The 19,601-nt window shown below is 45.9% G+C and overlaps 2 protein-coding genes across 5 annotated transcripts in view; both read right to left on the reverse strand.

The window, feature by feature from the left end:
- Window positions 1-699: 699 nt before the first annotated feature.
- LOC128770048 (receptor-type tyrosine-protein phosphatase S-like) overlaps window positions 700-19,601 on the reverse strand; it is a 75,869-nt gene continuing 56,967 nt past the window's right edge. For 2 of the 4 annotated variants that reach the window (XM_053884275.1, XM_053884273.1), the window contains 20 exons: window positions 19,339-19,483; window positions 14,532-14,626; window positions 14,119-14,372; window positions 13,609-13,696; window positions 13,193-13,411; window positions 12,800-12,957; window positions 12,373-12,384; window positions 11,719-11,831; window positions 10,530-10,627; window positions 9,175-9,298; window positions 8,677-8,852; window positions 8,490-8,609; window positions 7,646-7,800; window positions 7,290-7,575; window positions 7,019-7,197; window positions 6,551-6,677; window positions 5,015-5,140; window positions 4,261-4,415; window positions 4,034-4,169; window positions 700-2,855 (listed from right to left, as the gene is read on the reverse strand). In XM_053884275.1, coding sequence (XP_053740250.1) covers window positions 2,787-2,855; window positions 4,034-4,169; window positions 4,261-4,415; window positions 5,015-5,140; window positions 6,551-6,677; window positions 7,019-7,197; window positions 7,290-7,575; window positions 7,646-7,800; window positions 8,490-8,609; window positions 8,677-8,852; window positions 9,175-9,298; window positions 10,530-10,627; window positions 11,719-11,831; window positions 12,373-12,384; window positions 12,800-12,957; window positions 13,193-13,411; window positions 13,609-13,696; window positions 14,119-14,372; window positions 14,532-14,626; window positions 19,339-19,483 — 2,835 coding nt within the window. In that variant the 3' untranslated portion in view covers window positions 700-2,786. The remainder of the gene's footprint in view (window positions 2,856-4,033; window positions 4,170-4,260; window positions 4,416-5,014; window positions 5,141-6,550; window positions 6,678-7,018; window positions 7,198-7,289; window positions 7,576-7,645; window positions 7,801-8,489; window positions 8,610-8,676; window positions 8,853-9,174; window positions 9,299-10,529; window positions 10,628-11,718; window positions 11,832-12,372; window positions 12,385-12,799; window positions 12,958-13,192; window positions 13,412-13,608; window positions 13,697-14,118; window positions 14,373-14,531; window positions 14,627-19,338; window positions 19,484-19,601) is intronic. The other 2 variants (XM_053884276.1, XM_053884274.1) reach the window with 1 other exon arrangement.
- Window positions 14,633-16,435, reverse strand: LOC128770049 (receptor-type tyrosine-protein phosphatase delta-like). The gene is made up of 3 exons (XM_053884277.1): window positions 16,286-16,435; window positions 16,054-16,171; window positions 14,633-15,967 (listed from the first exon to the last, which is right to left on the reverse strand). The coding sequence occupies exons 1-3, from the start codon at window positions 16,310-16,312 to the stop codon at window positions 15,177-15,179; spliced, it is 936 nt and encodes a 311-aa protein (XP_053740252.1). The 5' UTR covers window positions 16,313-16,435; the 3' UTR covers window positions 14,633-15,176.

The following is a 19,601-nucleotide window of genomic DNA, read 5'->3' on the forward strand; positions in this document are numbered from 1 at the left end:
TCAATTTCATGAAAACTGGAAACTGTCAGAAACTGCGCTACTGGGAAATAAATAAACCAAATAATACAGTTATGAATTATTATTATTATTATTATAATTTTTAATTATTTTTTAAAGCATTTTCCTACTCATTGTCAACTCAGTTTCAAACAGTTTCATGCAGCACAGCTGGGAGGTCTTTGGTTCGAAACCAGCTTGTGACAAACCTGAGCTCTATTCTTACGGGGATTTGTGGAACACTCTGGTTTCCCCCACAGGCCAAAAACTGTGTGATAGATAGCTGACTTTCCAGGGTGTCCACCATCTTTCAGTGGCAGATGGGATTGGCTGCTTTTGTCTCTGGTGGATTTAGCTGTGAACAATGAACACATTTTTTTTGTAAGACAAGAGCGTGTTAAGGTTGCTGGGAGTGCATGTAAAGGTCACCTTGAGATGAGGCGTGAACAGCAGTCTATCCTTTTTACTGGAAGCAGAATGGAAGTTGCGGAGGAAAGATTAACACGCTTTGGCTGCTTGAATAAGTAGAGATAATGGATTGATTTTATCTTCCCTTTTATCAGCTACAGTTGCTGAAATAGCCGGTGAAAAGTAAATGTTGGAACTTTGACGTCCAGTTCATATTTACCGCGCAACAAACCTGCACTACTGACCATATTATGAGCTGCTCATAATATGAGCTCATCGAACAACCATTTGTTTATTAGCTGTTAGGTACTAGTCTCAAAAAACAGCTTTTGCCGCCACGTAGTGGATGAGGTTGAGCATTTGAATTCGAATGGTTTCATTGAATGGAATTACAAGAGACCAACAAAACAACAAAGAAAGACTCACGAATGCCGTCAGTGCTGTATATCCAATCACCCTGCTTTTAATACAAAGTCAAGATACAATATCTACATCCATGGTTGAAAAGGAAAGTTCAGGGACATAGGTGAGGGAGATGTTGCCATCAGAACAGACCCCTCGACACATGTTTTCTTTTGCGCGTCTAATAGTTCTCTGGACACATTAGAAACTGAAGGAAATACATGTTTTATATATGTCACACAGCGTCGAGACTCCTGTACTACACATAGATTTCATATCAGAATAATTTCCGTTTTAAACAATAACTCTTCGGGGGAGATAAACGTGGGGCTGCTGGGCTTAGCCGCTCTCTGTCGAAAATACACTTGCTACCATGTGCTTTTAGCAAACTGCGTGTCCTCCACTGCTCCCCAGAGGTTCGCTCTACCTGGCCTGTAAACACGTCCGGAAGGTTTGGGATAACGTTGGACGAGGTTCGGTGGAGGGGTGGGAGGAGCATCACTGTAAACTAGCTCGTCCTCTACTGTACATCTCTAGCTAACTAGTCGGACATCAATGATCAGTATCAAATAGCACCCTACACAGAGGGCATACTTTATGACAAAGCAAATCATAAAAAAAGCACCAAAAACAGACCATAAAATAAAAGAACAATGGCTCGCCAAAGAAACAGTGGAATTAAAAACGACATAAAAAGTAACAAAATAGAATAATAAATATAGAATTCTTCTCCAAATCATATGAAATAAATATGACTAAGTGAACAATAAGGCTTTTTTTTTTGCGACATTAACATCACATCCGATCCCCTCCTAAATATCTTGTGCTCAGACTTGATCGACAGTATGTACAAAAACAGTCTGAGGCACCTCGACCGTCAACAACTGTGGTTATATGTCAAATGAATAGATAGGTTAGCGAGGACTTGTGCAGTTCAGAGACGAGGTGGCGCGACAGCAAACGGGATTTTCTGTACAGCGGGGGTGGAGGGAGAGGCTGTGAACAATGGCTGTTTGTGCTGAATGAAGGTCTGGTTATCTCGATTTAACTGCGAAGCAGTGCAATTCAAGTAGGCGGGAGGACGATGGGCTTTCATCCTCCGTCGTAGATTTATAAGACAATTATCACACGAAGCAGCGTGGCAAAACGCAAAGTCAGCATAAGGCCAGAAAGAAAAAGAAACACATCAAAACCACGTTTAGAAATCCAAAATGGAACCGGATTGTTGCTTCCGCTTAGCTGCGGCTGAACCAGCACAATAGGAGTGACATCAAGAGGAGGAGCTGAAGGGGGACCCCACCAGGACCTGTTCACCGACGATAAACCTCAGCCTGGCGGAGGGCTGCCGTCACTCATCGGAGGCCGGGAAGCGTGAGCGGAACCGCGCTCGCGAAAAAGAGCCTGGCGCCGTCGTGCTCGCCACATTTCATGACCAACTCATCCTCGCTTGCTCGGCTTTTAGTCTTGGCACTGTGAGTAGATCCGACCAGTCCGGAACCAGTACAGACAGACATGGAAATGTTCACCATTGCACTTTGTAATCCCTCAAAACACCAAACTAATAGATAGAAAGTTTGAGGATAAAAAGCCCATTAAGGGTGCAGCAATTATCCAGGCTCTTTTTTTCTCCTTTTTTTTGATAATTTTATACACATATAAGTATCATAATTCCTGTTCAGAAGCCATTTGTACTTCACTGGTTCATATTGGAGATAGCTGACCACAACACACAAGTATTATACGTCCTTCACACTGGAACACTGAGGTAAGTATATGGATTACACATGGAAAGTCCGCCGGGCTGCTGCTGCTGCTGAGATTCCCTCCATGTTTTTTCCCCTGCTTCTGCTTCTGCTGCTGCTGCTGCTGGATCCCCGAACATTCTCGCTCCCGGTGCAGTTCGTTTTTGATCTTGGATTTTTCGCGTGTAGGTTCGTCGGCAAACCGCGAAGCGGAGATGTGGGTGGATGGTTCAGGACTTACGTTGCATAGTGGTCGAAGCTACCCAGGTACTCCAGAGCAGCCTGGTAGCAGAACTGGTACTCGTCCTGGTGGGAACACACACACAGAAGGGTTTCAACATTCACTTCAGTTCCAGCACACAGGACCTTGCTGAGGGGCTCCACTCTTGTTATAGTGCTCCGTATTGAACGTGCTAACCTTTGTTTAGCCGACACTGTTACACATTAATGATATTCATCACATAACATGAATCATTCAACACCCTCCCCAGGCACGGCAGGGTCCAGGTCACGATCCTTAGGTACACTCAAAGACACATCTTTCAAGTTTTATGTACCGTTTGTGCTTGTCTAGTTTTTCATTTATACACACTATGTATCATAGTAATGAATTTAAATTACAACAAATTACAACAGGGGAAAAAAATCTCAAAAAATAAAAGTAATATCGGGACTATAATAATGTTAATCATAAACCTCAACAATAAAAGATATATTCAAATCATATAAAAAATTATATATTTTAGCCAAATGCAGAACCATTTAAGTTTTTAAATATATACTTTATTGCATCTTCATGAGACATTATTATTATTGTCCAGACATTTATTTTTTTTATTTGTAATTTTTTTTAGTGATTTTATTATTTTTTTTAGTGATTTTATTTTTTGTGATTTTATTATTTTTTTGTGATTTTTATTATTATTTTTTTGTGATTTTTTTTGGCATGTAAATCATTCATTTAAATGAATTAATATGGTCTAAAAGTGGGTATAAAAACAGTACCTAAAAACACAATGCGACTTGGATGAGGCGTGGATCACGCAGTACTGTTACAAATGTGGGTCTTCCAGGGGTAATTATGGATGGGAATTTCAACATTCATCTCTTGTGGCACAGAAATATTGTTTCCAAATCTTTTTTCTCAGCTGTGAATTCTGCTGTAAAAAAAATCTATTCAGATCAGTGCTATAAATTGATTTGGGGTTTCATGAAGCCCACATTTGTTCGCAGCATCACTGGATACAACACAGTAGCAATATTGGATCTTTATGTTTCATAATTCATGTAAACACAGAGGGTCATCTCCAGAGGTTGGCGATCGAAGCTGTGTAGCTGTGTGAGCATGTTGTGCTCAACCAGTTGGGCTTATAGTGCAGCAACGACTCGACAGCGAGGTGGCGCTGTGGGACGCCTTAATAACTGGTTATTATTATTCATCTGAAATGGCCAGATCACAGTGTTTATCCTGGCCTCATGTTTACCTCAGTCTGCACCATGGCTGGTCTCTGTGTGCGCAGCATTTTGACAGTCTGGAAGATGTCCACCGCCCCTTCATAGCGCATCCTCTCCAGCACGATACTCAGAGTGATGAAGACTCCAGTCCGCCCCACGCCAGCGCTGCCACCATGAAGGAGGACATCGGTCGTGCCCGCGTTAATAATGGATCAGGAACCAGAGCAGAATGTGAATCACGGCGAGGGACACGCACCTGCAGTGGACGCTGATGGGTCCGTCCTGACCGAACTGCTCTTTAGTCTTGTGCACTTGGCCGATGAAGTCGATGAAGCCCTCGCCGGACTTGGGCACCCCCTGCTCAGGCCAGTCGGTGAACTGGAACTGGCGAACGGTCCGCGACTGGCCGTCCTGAAGACACGCAAGAACATTCATATCCCCGAAGAGCTGTCTGGTGATGGCAGTAAAACCTGCTGTGTTTGTGTGCGGCCGCTGCACTGAGAAGACGGTTTAAGAAGCCGCGTGAAAGCGGCCTGGTCATTTCCTCCTTTTCTTGATTACTGTTATCTGACCCTGGATCAGTGGAGGTGGTCGACGTCCAGCTGTAACGTCAGTGCGTCTGCTATTGTCGACCACTCACAGGGCAATTACGGCTTTTCTCCTCGGCTCAGCCTTTCTGACTCCTTGTTAATGGAGATCAATAGAGCATCTGTCAACGTGGCGTCCGGGCAGGACAGGCTTAACTGGAGTTATCTATGAGTGGCACATGCGAGCTCCTGGACACACACACACACCTGGAGACAGCATGGTTGAACGAGCCGTCGTCAGCGGTTTGTCAATAACCCGATGTGACGCTCGCACACGCAACACACATGAATCAACGCACAGCAGAGGTCGATACGACACGTTTTGCGCCGTCGCATTCTAACACACTTGATGGATGGAGGACAGGGCCGAGGGTTGAGACGCATTACGGAAGCAAATATCACCCGAGACCAAAATAAACCCACCCTGGCATCCGTTACTTTGAATTCCCGCAGGATGTACTGGGGCATGTTGTACTCGGCCATGGGGTCCACCACGAAGTACTGGTACCTGGCTGAGCGCTCGGCTGGCCAGTACTGGTGGCACTTCTCCTGAGGGGGCGGAGCAGACAGAAGCAATGGGTTAGAAATGAACGGAAGAATTCTGAATTCTCGATCAAAATTCATTTAAAATGTCCTGTACAAGGTCATATTTTTTTTTACCTAGTCTTAGCTGCATGGGTGAAACAAAAAAAACTAAAATATTAATGCTCATCACAGCTTGTATTCCTACTTTGAAGTCGACCATCTGAGCTCTACACTAGCACCAGAATATTAATAATTTTCTGCCATTCTCAGCATAAATCCCCGCTATATTCACACATTCTTACTACACAAACATCTCAGCCCTAATGTGAGTACTTCATCTTATTACACTGTATATTTGTATTTCCAAAAACACTGCCATAAAACCGTTAAAATCAGCGTCAACTGGTCAATAGAGGGCGCTGCGGCACTGCCCAATACCTACTTAAAACCCCGGTTTTAAACCATTACACACAGTTTTAAATGTTTTTTTAAGGCACATTTTATTGATCATTTTGATGAGTCATCATTAATCACTACTGACTATTGAGTGTTGCTAGTATTCGACTACATGTCACTGGTAAAATAAAAGCCATTATACAACAGAGGAAACAGCTTTCTGTTGTTTGCATTCGGCTTGTGGGGCACTGGAGAAAGTGCCCTGTCCACACTGCAGCTCAGCCAATGACACACATAAAAGGGTCACATGGAAACAGAAATGTATCCAATCAGGACCACAGACCCATGTCAGAGAAGACATACAATCCCTCCAGCTGGTCCTGGGTCGAGCCCTTGGTCTCCTCCCAGCAGGCCTTGTCTGAAACACCTCCAAAGGGAGGCGACCAGGAGGCATCCTCTTGAGATGCACCTAAACTGAGTCCTATCGACGGGGAGAAGCAACGGCTCTACTCCGAGTCTGTCCTGAATGACAGAACTTCTCACCCCATCTTTAAGGGAGACACCCGCCACCCGTCTTTCGGTCATGACTCATAGCGCATGACCATAGTTAAGAACGAAGACTGATCAGTCAATAGAGAGCTTTGCCTTTTGGCAGTAAAGATTGGTTAAAACTCATGGCGTGAGCAGCCACAGTTTAGGAGCCATGCAGTGTGATTCAGGAAATCCAGACGGAACTTTCCCCATCTGCTCCTTGACCCAAAACAGACAGATTGACACTGACAAAAACAAAACATGAACTACTTCATTTTCTTTCCCCACTCATGACTCCAGGGGCGGGGCCAACAATTCTCAATTCTCGCCGGCAGAAAATAGCCAGCACATAAATGTTGGAATCAGGACCCTCCTCTTTTGTTTCCCCTGCAGTCCTGTTATGTAAATCCACTTGACGTGCCATTTCACTTTCACCAGTTTTAATGTTGCAGCAGCCTATTTGTTGCAGTCGGCGTGCCAGCGCTGGCTGGCATGGCTTCTCCTTACCCGACCCATTTCTCTCAGCTTAGTGAGCATGACCACTATGGTGGAGTTGTGCTCCCACAGCATCCTCCAGAAGTCCTCGGTGGTCTCGGCCAGCGGGCCCTGGGTGGCGATGTAGCCTCGCTGCTGCCTGTACGCACACATGCACAGAGACAGAGGAGAATTAAGCCGGATCCTTCTCCATTCTTCTTGAGTTATCCGCCGTCAGACGGAAAACGGGGTCAGGCTTCAGGCAAGGAGAGGAACAGTCACAACATGTGTGTACAACCACTCAGAAGAACTGAATCATCAAGAGCACTTCGCTGGGACGGCTGCACAGCAAGATGAATAAAAAGAACACGCATTATACGGGGAGCGACGCGACAGGAAGTGACAGCTGAAATCAGTGTGGGATAAAGCCATCCCTTCCATTTAGTCGTCAAGCCACGGTTATAAGGCCAGGGTTCAGGTCCAGTTAGTAGAAAGACGCACCTGTATCCGTCGATGTAGCTGGCGTTGATGTAGTCGGAGCCCTCCAGGCCTCTGATGGGCTGCAGGCAGACTCGGGTGGTCTCGTAGGGCATGATGTTGACCAGGCGGTTCTTGAATTTGTTGCACGGAAGGTTGGCTGTGACGAAGCGGGACGTGTGGGCTTTGGTGTTGGCCAGTCGCTGGAGGCAGGAAATGAAAACAAACCAAAGAGTCTTGAGAATCTACCGATGAAACTGAGCAGATCCCAGCAGGAGAACACGGCTCTTCATACCTTAAACTCCAGCTCCATGCCGGTGACGTGCTCTCCACTCTCCACCTTTGACAGCTTCTGCATGTACGAGTAGAGACTCCTGGCGGCCACCTCTGTGTTTCCACAGGCCACAGCCTCCAGCAAGGCCTCGTGGATGAAGCTGTACTGGTCCTCTGTTTGCACCATGTAGTTCCTCTGCGAGCGCATCAGGGTCACGTGGCCGTAGATGTCCACGCTGCGCTCGTGTCGAATGCGCTCGAGCATGGCGTCGATGACAATGAAACAGCCGGTGCGACCCACGCCGGCGCTGCGTGACAAGACAGTCCGGGTTTAGTGGAGCTGGAGCGCAGACTTGTTACAGAGAGAGTGTACCGTACCTGCAGTGGGCGATGATGGGCCCAGCATCAGGGGGGTTGCAGGCCTTGACTCGACGCAGGAAATTGAGGAACGGAGTCGGGTACTCGGGAACGCCGTGATCTGGCCAGGCTGTGAATTGGAACTGACGCACCTCTCGCCGTTCACTGCTTCCTCCCTGAGTTACGCCAAGCAGAAAAAAAGCTGCCTATTAAGTTTATTTAACCACCAAATGTCCCAAAAAATCCCTTCAAAAAAGGATATTTGGGAACATTTTAACACTCAGTGAAACCAAAACTGACGGCTTAAGCAGGTCATTTGCGCTATTATTGAATTAATTATCAAACAGAATATCCCGATTTAGTGGTCATTATTATATCATGAACTTGAGGCAAGGGATGACGGACGTTTTCCTTGCTATTGATTCACATATACGTTCAATAAAAAAGAGAGTTATGTATGATTTTCAATGTGAATTTGTGAAAATATTTACACAGCAGCAGTGTGATAAATGTTTGAGCCCCATCCCCTAAATTTCACAATAAATAAAAGCTACAGTTGGCCTACATTCTGCTGGGTAACTAGGCCAAAGAGCTGCACTGGTCTGACGGCTGTAGATTAGCCTGCCGCAATAAGAGACTGCTCAGCCTCTGACAGAGATCAAATCTGCCAGTCTGACACCGGCCTGGTTTGATCCCTCCATGCAGCTCAGATTAATCTATTCTCTTCCTCCATATACACAAGCAATCGTTCGCTGACAGCGGGACATTTGCGGTGACTGGAGCTGCTGCTGGTTTAGCCAACTCTGGGGAGGATCTGCCCGGGTTTGATAGTGCAGCGGGGTCAAAATGGAAAGGAATAAAGAACCTTATGAAGCGAGAAGGTGCGAACGCAGAAAGTGGCCAGCTCCATGGTGTCCAGCAGGGTGACCTGGATGGTCCCGTAAGTCTCGGTGCCGCGGGTGGGCCAGTACTGGTCACACTTCACCTGCAAGAAGAACAATAATAAGCCCCATTTCAGGACATAAAGACGCTCGGCAGCTTCAGTGTCTCACCCGTGACTTTTCCTCCAGTCGGGTCATCATGACCACAGAAGCCGCCCTCTGCTCCCACACCATTCTCCAGAAGTCCCCGAACGTCTCAGAGAGCGGCCCCTGGGTGGCGATGTAGGCATTCTGCTTCCTGTAGCCATCGATGTAGTTGGCGTTGATGTAGTCGCTGCCCATGATGCCTGTGAACAAGCTCTTGTTAGAAGACTCACTGAGTCACACATCAATTACCTGGTGTTCACATCAAACACGGTTGGAGTCTGGCAGCTCCACTTCCTAACTGCTGTGTTACCAGACAAACAAACACGACTTCTCGCTGTAAATTCAGCCAGATCAAATCTCGCCCCTGCTTGTTCTGGAGAGGCCATGGTTGCACTTCAATGCGCCTCATGTTGTTTGTCAGTCTCGTGCCACTGCACACCAAACCAGCGCTCCGGTTGCAAGTCCACATTTTTAACCCATCACGCATCTGCTCCTGACACTCCTGGACCTCGCATCCCTCACCTTCTATCGGGGCCAGGATCACTCTGGTGTGGTCGTAGGCGATCACATTAGCGTAGCGGTTTTTGGGCTTGTTGACTTCCAGGTTGGAATGTTCCCATGTGAACTGCTGACTCGGATCGATGGACTGGGAAACAAACACACCAGAGAAACACTGACATTCAGAGAGCGGCGTCGGGCTAATGGACACACAAAGAGCTTTGCAATAAAGACACGTTGCGCAGAGATAAAAATGTGCTCATGAATTAATGATGAACACCATGTCGGCATGTTAAGATGTTAAATAACAATCACTTCAAGAGCTAAAGCAATAACAAGCTTAACTTATAAATGGAGGATGTAATCTATTTATTCACGTGGACAAATAATCTCACCGCTCTTGGCTGCAATGAAAACTGTGCATGTGTTTGTGTACGTTTTCTTTCCACCAATAATGTTGTCAAGCTTTATATTATTTATTATATATATTTATAATGCACTTGGCAATGTTGCATCTTAAGAACACGGAATTATCATTTGTACTTTAACGCATTGTAGAAGGCTCTTCGTGTTTAACCTGTTTATGTTTCATTTAATTTGACTAACAATAATGTTAGAAATGGAGACAACAGTGAGTGTCAGTAACAGGACATCATTCACTAGTACAAGCTGTGTGGTCGTGGAAGTAAGTTGTTGATTTTTACCTTAGTTGCAAGTGAACTTTACTCTTATACTAGATGTTTTGGGAGGATTATTTATAAACTGAAGAAATTGACATGGGATTTTAATAAATCTATAATGTGAAGTGGATTTTAACATTTAAATCTGGTCTCTTGAACTGTTGCAGTGCGCTATGGGATCTTGTAGTATGAGTGGTGAGAAAAATGTAATGTTCCAAAAAAAAATATATATATAAGTGTTACATTAATATATTCATATTAATTTAATACATCATATTTAATACATTCATATTAAGATTTATAAATATATTTAAACATTTTGAAGTGGCTCTATTATGTGAAGTGCATTTTAACCTTTAAATCTGATCTCCTCAACTGTTGCAGTGCGTTATGGGGTCTTGTAGTATGAATGGTGAGAAAAAAAATATATTTTTAAGCATTACATTAATATATTCATATCAATTTAATAAATCACATTTCATACATTAATATTGACATTTAAAAAACATATTTCAACATTTGGAAGTGGCTGTTATTTAGAATAGTTGCCAAAAAGTTGCACTCAAACTTCCTGCCAGTTTATTGACTCCACCGTTTGATTCTGGTCTCAAGATTCAGATTAACATTCAGTCATTTCTGGGCGACTCTGGATTGGAGCGACAACAAACTGGAAGGGAGTGGAGTCAAGCCAGCGCTCACCTCATACTCCTGCGAGAGTCGGAGGTTGTCGTTGGCCTTCATCAGCTCGATGTGCTCGGCCAGCTCGTTGACTGGGATGGGCGGATGGCTCATCATTCCTGGAAGGGCAGCGCCGCCAAAGGGTCAGAGGTCAAACCAACGCAGAAACATCCCGGGTCAACATCAATCATAAGCGGCGGCGGGAAGGTAATTATAAGAGCGGGGAGCGCCACGCATCATTACGGAGCGCGGGCGAGGCAGGAAATCAATTGTGATCCATGCACAAGGACAAAGTCAGGCAAGACCTGTTTGTTTGTAAATGGTTTTTCTCTGATAAATTGCCTTCAGTGTGATCAGAGGAGCAGCGGCTTGAAGAAAACAAACACAGACACAACACCAATTAGGCGGATTGTACTCTCTCTGGCACAAACCCACAAACCTGTTCTGTGGTCTCAGGAAGAAAACACCAACTCCTCCCCCAGCCAAAAGTTAAATATTAGAATAAAAGATAAATCATGGCCGGATAATTATGCAGCGACGGCTAAATCACGAGATAAAATCATTAAAAGAGAGCGCAGCTGTGAATGATCCTTCTTCGGGTGTATACCGTACGTGCGTTTTTTGCAGTTGAAGGAGTAATGGCCACAAAGTGCTTCTGACCCGCATGACCTCGGAAGCCATTGCCTTTGTCAGAAAAGAATTTCATCTTCCCAGCGCCTCACACGAGCGCACATCTCTGGGGAGGCACACTAGTGCATGAGCGGCGTGCTTCAAGGTTGTAACCGCATGAGAGTGAAAAGAAAAACTGCCGCGGCTTCCTCTGAATACGTGAAGCAGACTGCAGTTGGGTTTAGCTTGGGCGGGCGTGCAAAACAATGCTGTTACTACACTGCGGGGTTTCGGATTGCTTGACTATTTTGCTTACAGCGACATTATGGATTCAAACACGACAGATGTCTGTATGTCGACTCGCCCGGCATCGTGGGTGCCTTGCAATGAGCAGATATTGCTACACCACGATGACTCAGGCATGACTCAGCACTGACTGTACTACCTGAGCCATCGCCATTTTGGTCGACTCGAAAGCTGCCAACTCCATGTTGGCTGGCTGCGGAGCCCTTGCACAGGCCAGTCTGCATCCAAGTGTAGTAGCTGAATGATCGCATGGTAACGTGGATGAGAGGTGCGTGGTTGGGCGCCAGTTTCGTACCGGGAGTCTGGAAGTTGATGCGTCTCATTTCCACTGGGTCAGTTGGGTGATGCGCCATCATCTCCGCATTGCTCAGAAGACTTTTGGTTCCAGGTTCTGACTCCTTGCGCTTGCTGCGTATGAATAAAGAATGAGGTCACAAAACCAGAATCCATCCATGCATCTATCTAGCTATTGTTGGAGAATAATCTGATATGTCTCATGCTGGACTTGGTCTGTTTAATGATCACATTTACTTTTGCATAAACCGCATGTTCAGCCAAGTTTCTAAATACGCCACAGCTGTTATCCTTCAGATGAAAATAGGGACGTGTATCATTTGCAACAGCAGATCATGATGGCCTGGCCAAGCGTCCTGAATTCAAGGAGAGCATGTAACACTTCCAGTAATAAAACAACCTATAATACAAAATATGGTCATGTGTATGTGTGTGATATAGTGTAATGTATGGTGTAATGCATTCAAGGAACATCCTCGGTTCAGTCTCTGTTTGATGTGTCTGTACTTTGACAACTTTGATGCTGAGCAGAGATGCTGTTATACTGATGCTGATCCACCCACCCATCCATCCATCCATCCAACCATCCATCCATCCAACCAACCAACATCTTAACAAGGACAGTACAATAAAGTTGTATTTCTGATGAGCTCACCTGTCAGGTTTGCTGTGTCCAGTGAAGCAGGAGGAGAGATGAGAGGAGGGAAGAGAAGGAAACAGATTGTCAAGAGGAGAATCAATATTTGGCATTAGTATTCAGATGCTTGATGGCTTGCAGCAGATATCACAGGCCAACAGAGGGGTCAGTCTGTTTGAATTGAGAACAGACTTCTGCGGAAGTGGAACAAATTTGATGGGTATCAGGCTGAATGTTGAGTGTTTTCTGGGAGAAGCAAAATAAGACCTCGGCAGAAACTGAATGCTGAGGCTGCAGGTGGAATTTAAAAAGGGTGTTTTTCATTGCGGTCAGGAATTTATTGGTACCACACAACAAACGTTTCAACCATGTAGTTCATCCCGAAGCCAAAAATAATCCCCAAATCCACATTAATCCACAACTGACGGTCAGTAGCGCTGCTCACTTTTTGTAGAGAAGGATGGCTATAACAATGCAGATGATGAAGACCACAGCCAGGACAGGCCCCACCACCCAGATCAGACCGTCACCGGCATCCAGGGGTTGGGGGTCGGAGTCTGGGGCAATGACCGAGTCAGTGTAAGGGCTGGCCACGTACATCCTCTGTGAACACACACACAAAATATGACACTATTCAGTAGAACATAAATTGTTCTGCAAAAAGGCAATTCCACCACTAGAGGTGTTTTTGACTGATGATGTGATATTCCATTGAACTACACGTTTGATGCTAGATGAAACACTAGTGCAGTGCAAGCAGGTCATTACACTGTAATACTGTTGTAATAAAAGAACAACATTGTGTAAGATGTAGCAGAAATGAGTGTCCCTTTCATACCCCGGTTGTGGAGTTGAGTTCTGCCAGGATGAAGAAGACATACTCCTGTCCTGCTTCCAGAGCTCGGTTCTCAAAACCGCCGTAGTCCAGCTGGTCCCCGAGGCTGAAGAAGGCTGGCAGGGTGGCAGGTGTGAAACGGGCTGTGAAGTATGCTCGACGCAGGTCCACCTGCTTCTGTTGCCGAGAATCCCTCTGTCTTTGACTGATGTCTTTTAACAGCTGAGAGATGGACAGATTGAGGAGGAGGAAACGAATGAGCGAAACCTCGGCATGCAGAACTAAACAAATATTGATGACTAACGCCTGAGCGCCAATATTGGATTAAAAAGGACAGTCACTGCCAGGGTTTGTGATAAATATGTGAGTGTGTCTTTGCGACAACATATCAGTCGGAGTGTCACTGTTGGCCTTCTCACCTCCTCCAGGTCCATTTCGTCTGGGCTTTTGGGCGGTTTGGGGACACCGCGGGTTCTCCGCAGCGGAACCACAACAACGTAAACATTCCTGCGGGTTCACAAGATGACACATTAAGGACCGACCATTTCCTGGTCCAATAAAGGGCAGACATATTTCAGTCATCTCAGTCGGAGGTCTGTCAAAAATATCAACAAACCCTGAATTAAAATGGCTCAAATTCTATTTCATCTTTTCGAAATGTAGATGTCAGACGAATGTCTTGCCATTCTGAGAGATATTTTTGTATCATAGGTGAACTGTTTTACGGTGATCTGGCTGTGAAAGAACACATCACACGGCCCTCCTTGTTGGCGCAACCTTATATTTAGCATCCTGTCAGTCAAGTGTTGTCATCGTCATGGTCAGCTCTGTCAGTAAGTCCAGTCCTGCTCCGAACACTAAAGTCCTGCTCAGTGCGAGAACCTTTCAGAAGCAATAATGTCATCCTGAAGAGCCTCTTCAAATCTTACTTGACAGGCGTGCGTGTCTCCATCGAGGGCAGGATGATGGTGACCGTGGTCTCCGTGTCGCGGGTGTGGTCGATCTCCGGGCGACGGATGGTGATGGGCGGCGAGGTTTTGGCGGTGATGCGATGGCGAAGACCCCCCATGTTTCCTTCGGGAGCTGTGATCTTGAAGTCATAACTAGTGTCTGGTTGGAGGTTCGGGATCACAGCCTTTTTCAGACGAGCGTCCACCTCCATCTTCTGACGGTTGTACTCCACCTGGAAGAGGCGTATTCGGTCAATTCATCGGTTTTTGTGATCGGCAATGACAGGTCGTGTCATGCTGATATCGGCCGATCATGATCGGTGACCGATATATCGGAGCATCTCCAATCATTGCAGCAATATTATTTTATTATCGTAAGCAGATGCACATACCGTGAAGCGATAAGGGTTGGTGCTCTCTGGAAACTCCCACGTGAGTAAGACACTGGTCTTGGTGGCTAGGTGGACGGAAAAATTCCTCGGCACATCTGAGAGAAGCAAATAAAAAGTTGATGTTACTGGAGCGTTTCTTATCGACTCAGCAGTCCTCAGCTGTCGCTCTGCAGACCTGTAAACAAAGAGGCAGGTTGGTTACCGGGGGGGAGAATACATGATGGTTAGCGGGACGGACAGGTGATGAGGACAGTGGATGACAAGAGTAATAAGAGAAGACGGACAGACCAGTCGCAGGACTGTGGCATGCCACATTCTCAGAGTGTAAGGTTGTGTTTGTAGCATGTCAGCAAAGGTTTCAGAGAAGGTGGCAGTGGAGGTCTATCAGATAAACAAAAGCTTACCCGCAGCTTTATCACCTGGCGTTCAGTTTAGTTCGGACCGCGCACTTACCTTCTGTATTCAGCACTGTACGTCCGTGTGTTCACCTGGTGCTTTGTGATAAGCAGTGCTCTTGAAGCAAACATCCATTAACATTCATCTGCTCCCACTGGTGGTGAAGGGGAGGTGATGGAGGTAAGTGAGTGAGTGGAAGAGATTAGGAGGGAGTTGCTGTGTTCCCCTGGACTTTGTAGTTCTCAGCTTTTACGGTGTGCACAGAGGCCACCTGTAAAGACTAACCCAGACTTGGGGTGAAATCCTGAGTAAGGAGGGGGAGTTGTGAAGCTGAACCAGTGCTGAGGTGAAGGAGTGTTTTCCAGCTTTCAGGACAAGCATACCTGTGTCTAAGGCCTGGGTTCGGCAGACCAGAGGCGGGCTGAACGGACCTGGCCCTGCCTTGTTGTGGACTCTGAACTGAACCATGTACGCTGTGCTATGATTGAGGCCCAGGATGGTGTAGCTGGACTCGCTGGGCGGTATCGTGACCAGACGGGGGCGAGCAGATAGAGCTGGAGGGTAACCAGGAGTGGTAGAGGGTTTGATTTCAACGACCTCTTTGTAAGCTAAATTGTACGCTGTGATTTCGCCGTTGGACTCCTCTTCAGAAGGGGGCAGCCAGGAGAACTGAAGGGAGCAGCAAGTGATGTTCACAGCGCTGGATATTATAGGGTACCCCGAGGGCGGAAATATGGGAACAGTTATTTCCTGCTTCACTACACCACCGTAGCCGGCTCGGCTCTTTGCGGAGAGGACAAAGATGTAAGAGGAGCCTGGGGAGAGATTAGTGACATTGAAGTTTTTCTCTCGACTCGTGAAATCCACTGTGGTTTGCAGAGAGGCGTTCTTCAGGCTGAACTGGAGGCGGTAGCCCAGGATTTCCACAGGGGGCACAGGACCATCTGAGCCTGGCTCCATGCAATCCAGGGGAGGGGCCCACCGCAGCACTACCCACGGACCTGATCCTGGACGCACCCAGAGTGAGGGGGGCCCGGGCACTGAGAAGGAATTTAAAGGTAATAAACACAGTGGAGTTACGTCGACCTCCTTAAGTCTGTGGCTTGATACGTGGAAACCTCCTCACCTATCCCTGGGGTCTGCACCAGCTTCGCTTTGCTGTGAGCTCCGTCTCCTTTGGTAGTGTACGCTGCCACTGACACAGAGTAGAAGGTTTCTGCTTTAAGCCCTCCAAGAATCATCTCCTGAAAGGTCAAGAAAACCTGTTTTTAAAAATGTCTTTGTTGTTCAGATACAATTTGTACAGTGCTATATCAAACACTAATTCATGCTGAAGGGGAGGGGTCATCTGCACTCACGTATAAAGTGGTGTTATCCTCCTCCATCTATCGTGAAGATGAAACAGACACCACAGGCAGCGCAGGCAGATGAGAGAGAAGCCATATTAGAGAACTGAGGCAGAAAATTAGGGCGCTTAACGATTACATAATTGATGATCATTTAACCATTTAGCGTCTCAGTTATGATGTCACCTGGGACTCATCCAATAAGAGGTCTTTGATCCGAGGGAGATTTCTGGACTCGCTGCCTTCGGCGCGGCTGTAATGCACCTGGTACCCTCGGATTTGACCCTGCTGTAGTCTTGGCAACACCGAGCGCCAACTGACTCGGAGAGCAGAGGAATTGAACGGCTGCACTTCCACCTGGCGAGGGGGGGCACCAGGAACTGTGAATACACACACAGGCCGAGTTCATTAACAGACTAGCCACTAAATAATCAACTACAGGATCGATGCTCTTTAGGCGTGAAATACAGCCCCTCTTACCGTCCTCATCCGTTCTGCAAAGCACAGCAGGGCTATCGGGACCAGCTCCCTCTGAGGTGCGGGCTGCCACGGTGATGTTGTACCAGCTCCATTTATCCAGTCCTTCTAACTCTGTTTGCCCCTGCTGGGCCGGGATATGAAGCCCCTTCACCTCTTGGCCCTGACTTTTGACTGCTGCCTCTGAAACCCTCTGGTATCTCAGCACATAACCTGCCAACTCGCCATTCAGACCCTCTAGCGGAGGCGGCCCCCAGCTAACCCTCAGCGAGGTGGAGCTGGCACTCTCGCAGGACACGCCCTCAGGCGCAACTGAGGGCTCTGATTGGACAACGGGAGAGGAAAGCGTTTAGGAAAAGAACAGATAGAAGAAGTACAAGATGGGAAGATCCAAGTCCAAGGAGAGAAATAAGGATCAGAAGGAAACAATAAAAGATTGAGGTAAACGGAACTGAAGAGATATGACACGGGTGCATATGAGTCAGAGAAGAAAGGAGGGCAGTCACATGACGTTAGTAGAGATGCTCACGGAACTGACCACAGCACGACTGACCCTGAAAGGACAACTTGATCATACCACTGGTTGTTGTAATCTTGACAGTCTTGATGAGAATGAAAACACACCAAGGACAAGTCTTTAATCTCAGCGAGCGCTTAAGGGCATGCGACACATACCACAGTTCCATTAAATCATTCTTCAACAGCTGTCTTTAGCATATTTAAGAATGCAAATGTGACTTAGTGGATGTTTTGAATTGAAATCTATCATGTTTATTCAAGTAGATTTGTTGCTTCACACAGAAAACAACAAACAGAAAAGGTGTTGCAGTGCATTATGGTGCTTTTCACTATGTTTACTAGTTTGCTTGTGATTCTATATTTACCTGTGCAGCTTAAATAAGGAATGTAGCCTCTCTATTTTGGCAGGTTGTAGCTGTATTTAAACATCGTATTGACCTATGCCATATATAAAAGTTACTCTATCCTTTTCATATCAATCGTGAACTTACTGTATTTCATGTTCTCCTGTACAGAGACTGTCTTTTTCTAGCTAAAAATGGTTCGCCGTGAAAGAAAGTTGAGGTGAAAAGGTTAGAGGGAACAGAGTGTGCTATTGGATTTAATACAAAACAACTTCTCTGCTGGGATGTAAAAGCTAAACAGATTGAGAAAATGAAAGGGGGAGAAAGATAAACCAGATAGAAAAAGGCACAAGGTCGGATATTTACTGTCAAGCTGAAAAGAGAAAGAATTTCATCAGATGCAGTTCATGATGACTGTCTAGACATTTACCATGAGCAAAAATACAGACTCTTCATCAGCAGGAAACACACAATGGTTAAGGCCGTGAATATATATATGTGTTTGTGTGTGTGTGGGGGGGAGGCGGGGTGTAATAGTCATAGATGACAGGTTCAAGTATCTATTCACTCAGCTGTACAGTCACTGTTGTGCCGGCCTCGGGGGACAATCTAGATGTGCACCAAAGCTTGGCGATAACAAAGCACATGTAACCTCCCTAGGAAATGAATTTCCTTGCATGAAATAGTCTGCTTATCTCACACCTCCCGTTTGCTGCGCCACCTCTGCCACCTCCTCTTTTGATTTTACTTGTTTTTTTTTTTTTATTTTGGGGGGGTGTAAAAATTTCACTTTTTGCTGTGTGATAACTTATAAGTCAGGTGTGTGTTACTGGATTCAAACCAATGTGCTCTTTTCTTTGCAGCCTTTTGAATCTTAATGTTCAGATATGTTATGATAGATGCACGATATTTATCAGTTCATGAGTCACTAAATACAGTAAAATATGAATATTGCTCAGGTTGGTTGCATGTTGAAATGACTTATTGTTTATGACAATTTTGGTGAAATGTGATTTCCTCAATAGCAATTGATATAGAGGCTGAATGTCTTATATTTCCCACAGCGGTAGTTCATATACTATCCCATCCACTTTATTTGCGTTTCAGGACATAACAATATGAAGAAGATTTTCACCAACCTAGTGATGGTGTGTTTCTCTTTAAGAATAACCACGAGAAAATCAACTCAAAATCCAATAGAATTTCAAACTATTTTCAGAGTGTCAGTCTCTGAGAAATAAATATTGTGCATCATTATTGTACTTGCTATCAAAGGCAGTCAAAGAAAAGCAGCCAGCATCTGATCTCCAGCACTCACCTGTCAACATAGTGGACCAACCCACAGCCTCTAACAGCTCATCACTAGAGGCTGCCAGCCATTGTGTGGCTGTGTGTTTTGAAAGACATTTGGCACTGATAAAGCAGAGAAGGTGAAGGAAGGGTGAGAAGAAGGCAGAATGAAACATTAACCGGTGCTCCATCTCCATCTGTCATGAGGTTTTGGCTGTGTAAAAAAGCAAGCGGCTGGTCAGGAGGAAAGAGGAACGGTCATACGAAGATGGATGGATGAAGAAAGGAGGTGTGGATGGAGGAGATAGATTGTTTGGGGCAGCGATGGTTCTTGGGCAGAGCCAGAGCACAGAAAGAGAACAACATACATCAGTTTTGCAGAATGTTAGACTGAACTCTGAGACAATGTGGGAACCCAGGAAAATGTAAACCTACTGGCTTGTGACGTCCGCTGCACCAGCTCATTGGTGAAAGCACCGATGCCTTTATTTGAGATGGCGGCCAGCGAGAAAGAGTAGTCAGTGTTGGCTTTCAGACCCTCCACGGTGTAAGAGTTCCTCGGTCCGAAGGTCAACTTCTCCTGCAATACCAGACGGAGCGGAGGAGAGGTGGGATGAAAAGAGCAGGAGAGAAAAAACAAACATTAAAGGCCAGTGGGAGACGGCGGAGGAGAGTCAGTGATGCACTGGTTTCATCTT

The sequence above is a fragment of the Synchiropus splendidus genome, chromosome 13 (genome assembly GCF_027744825.2).
Source record: "Synchiropus splendidus isolate RoL2022-P1 chromosome 13, RoL_Sspl_1.0, whole genome shotgun sequence".
Lineage (NCBI taxonomy): Eukaryota > Metazoa > Chordata > Actinopteri > Syngnathiformes > Callionymidae > Synchiropus > Synchiropus splendidus.

Bases quoted from the DNA above. Each gene is read 5' to 3' on its own strand.
- LOC128770049 (XM_053884277.1), bottom strand. From the start codon at position 16,312: ATGGAGGAGGATAACACCACTTTATAC. The intron at 16,172-16,285 runs GTGAGTGCAGAT...TTGACCTTTCAG, and splicing joins AGGATAACACCACTTTATAC to GAGATGATTCTTGGAGGGCT. The intron at 15,968-16,053 runs GTGAGGAGGTTT...ATTCCTTCTCAG, and splicing joins GGTGCAGACCCCAGGGATAG to TGCCCGGGCCCCCCTCACTC.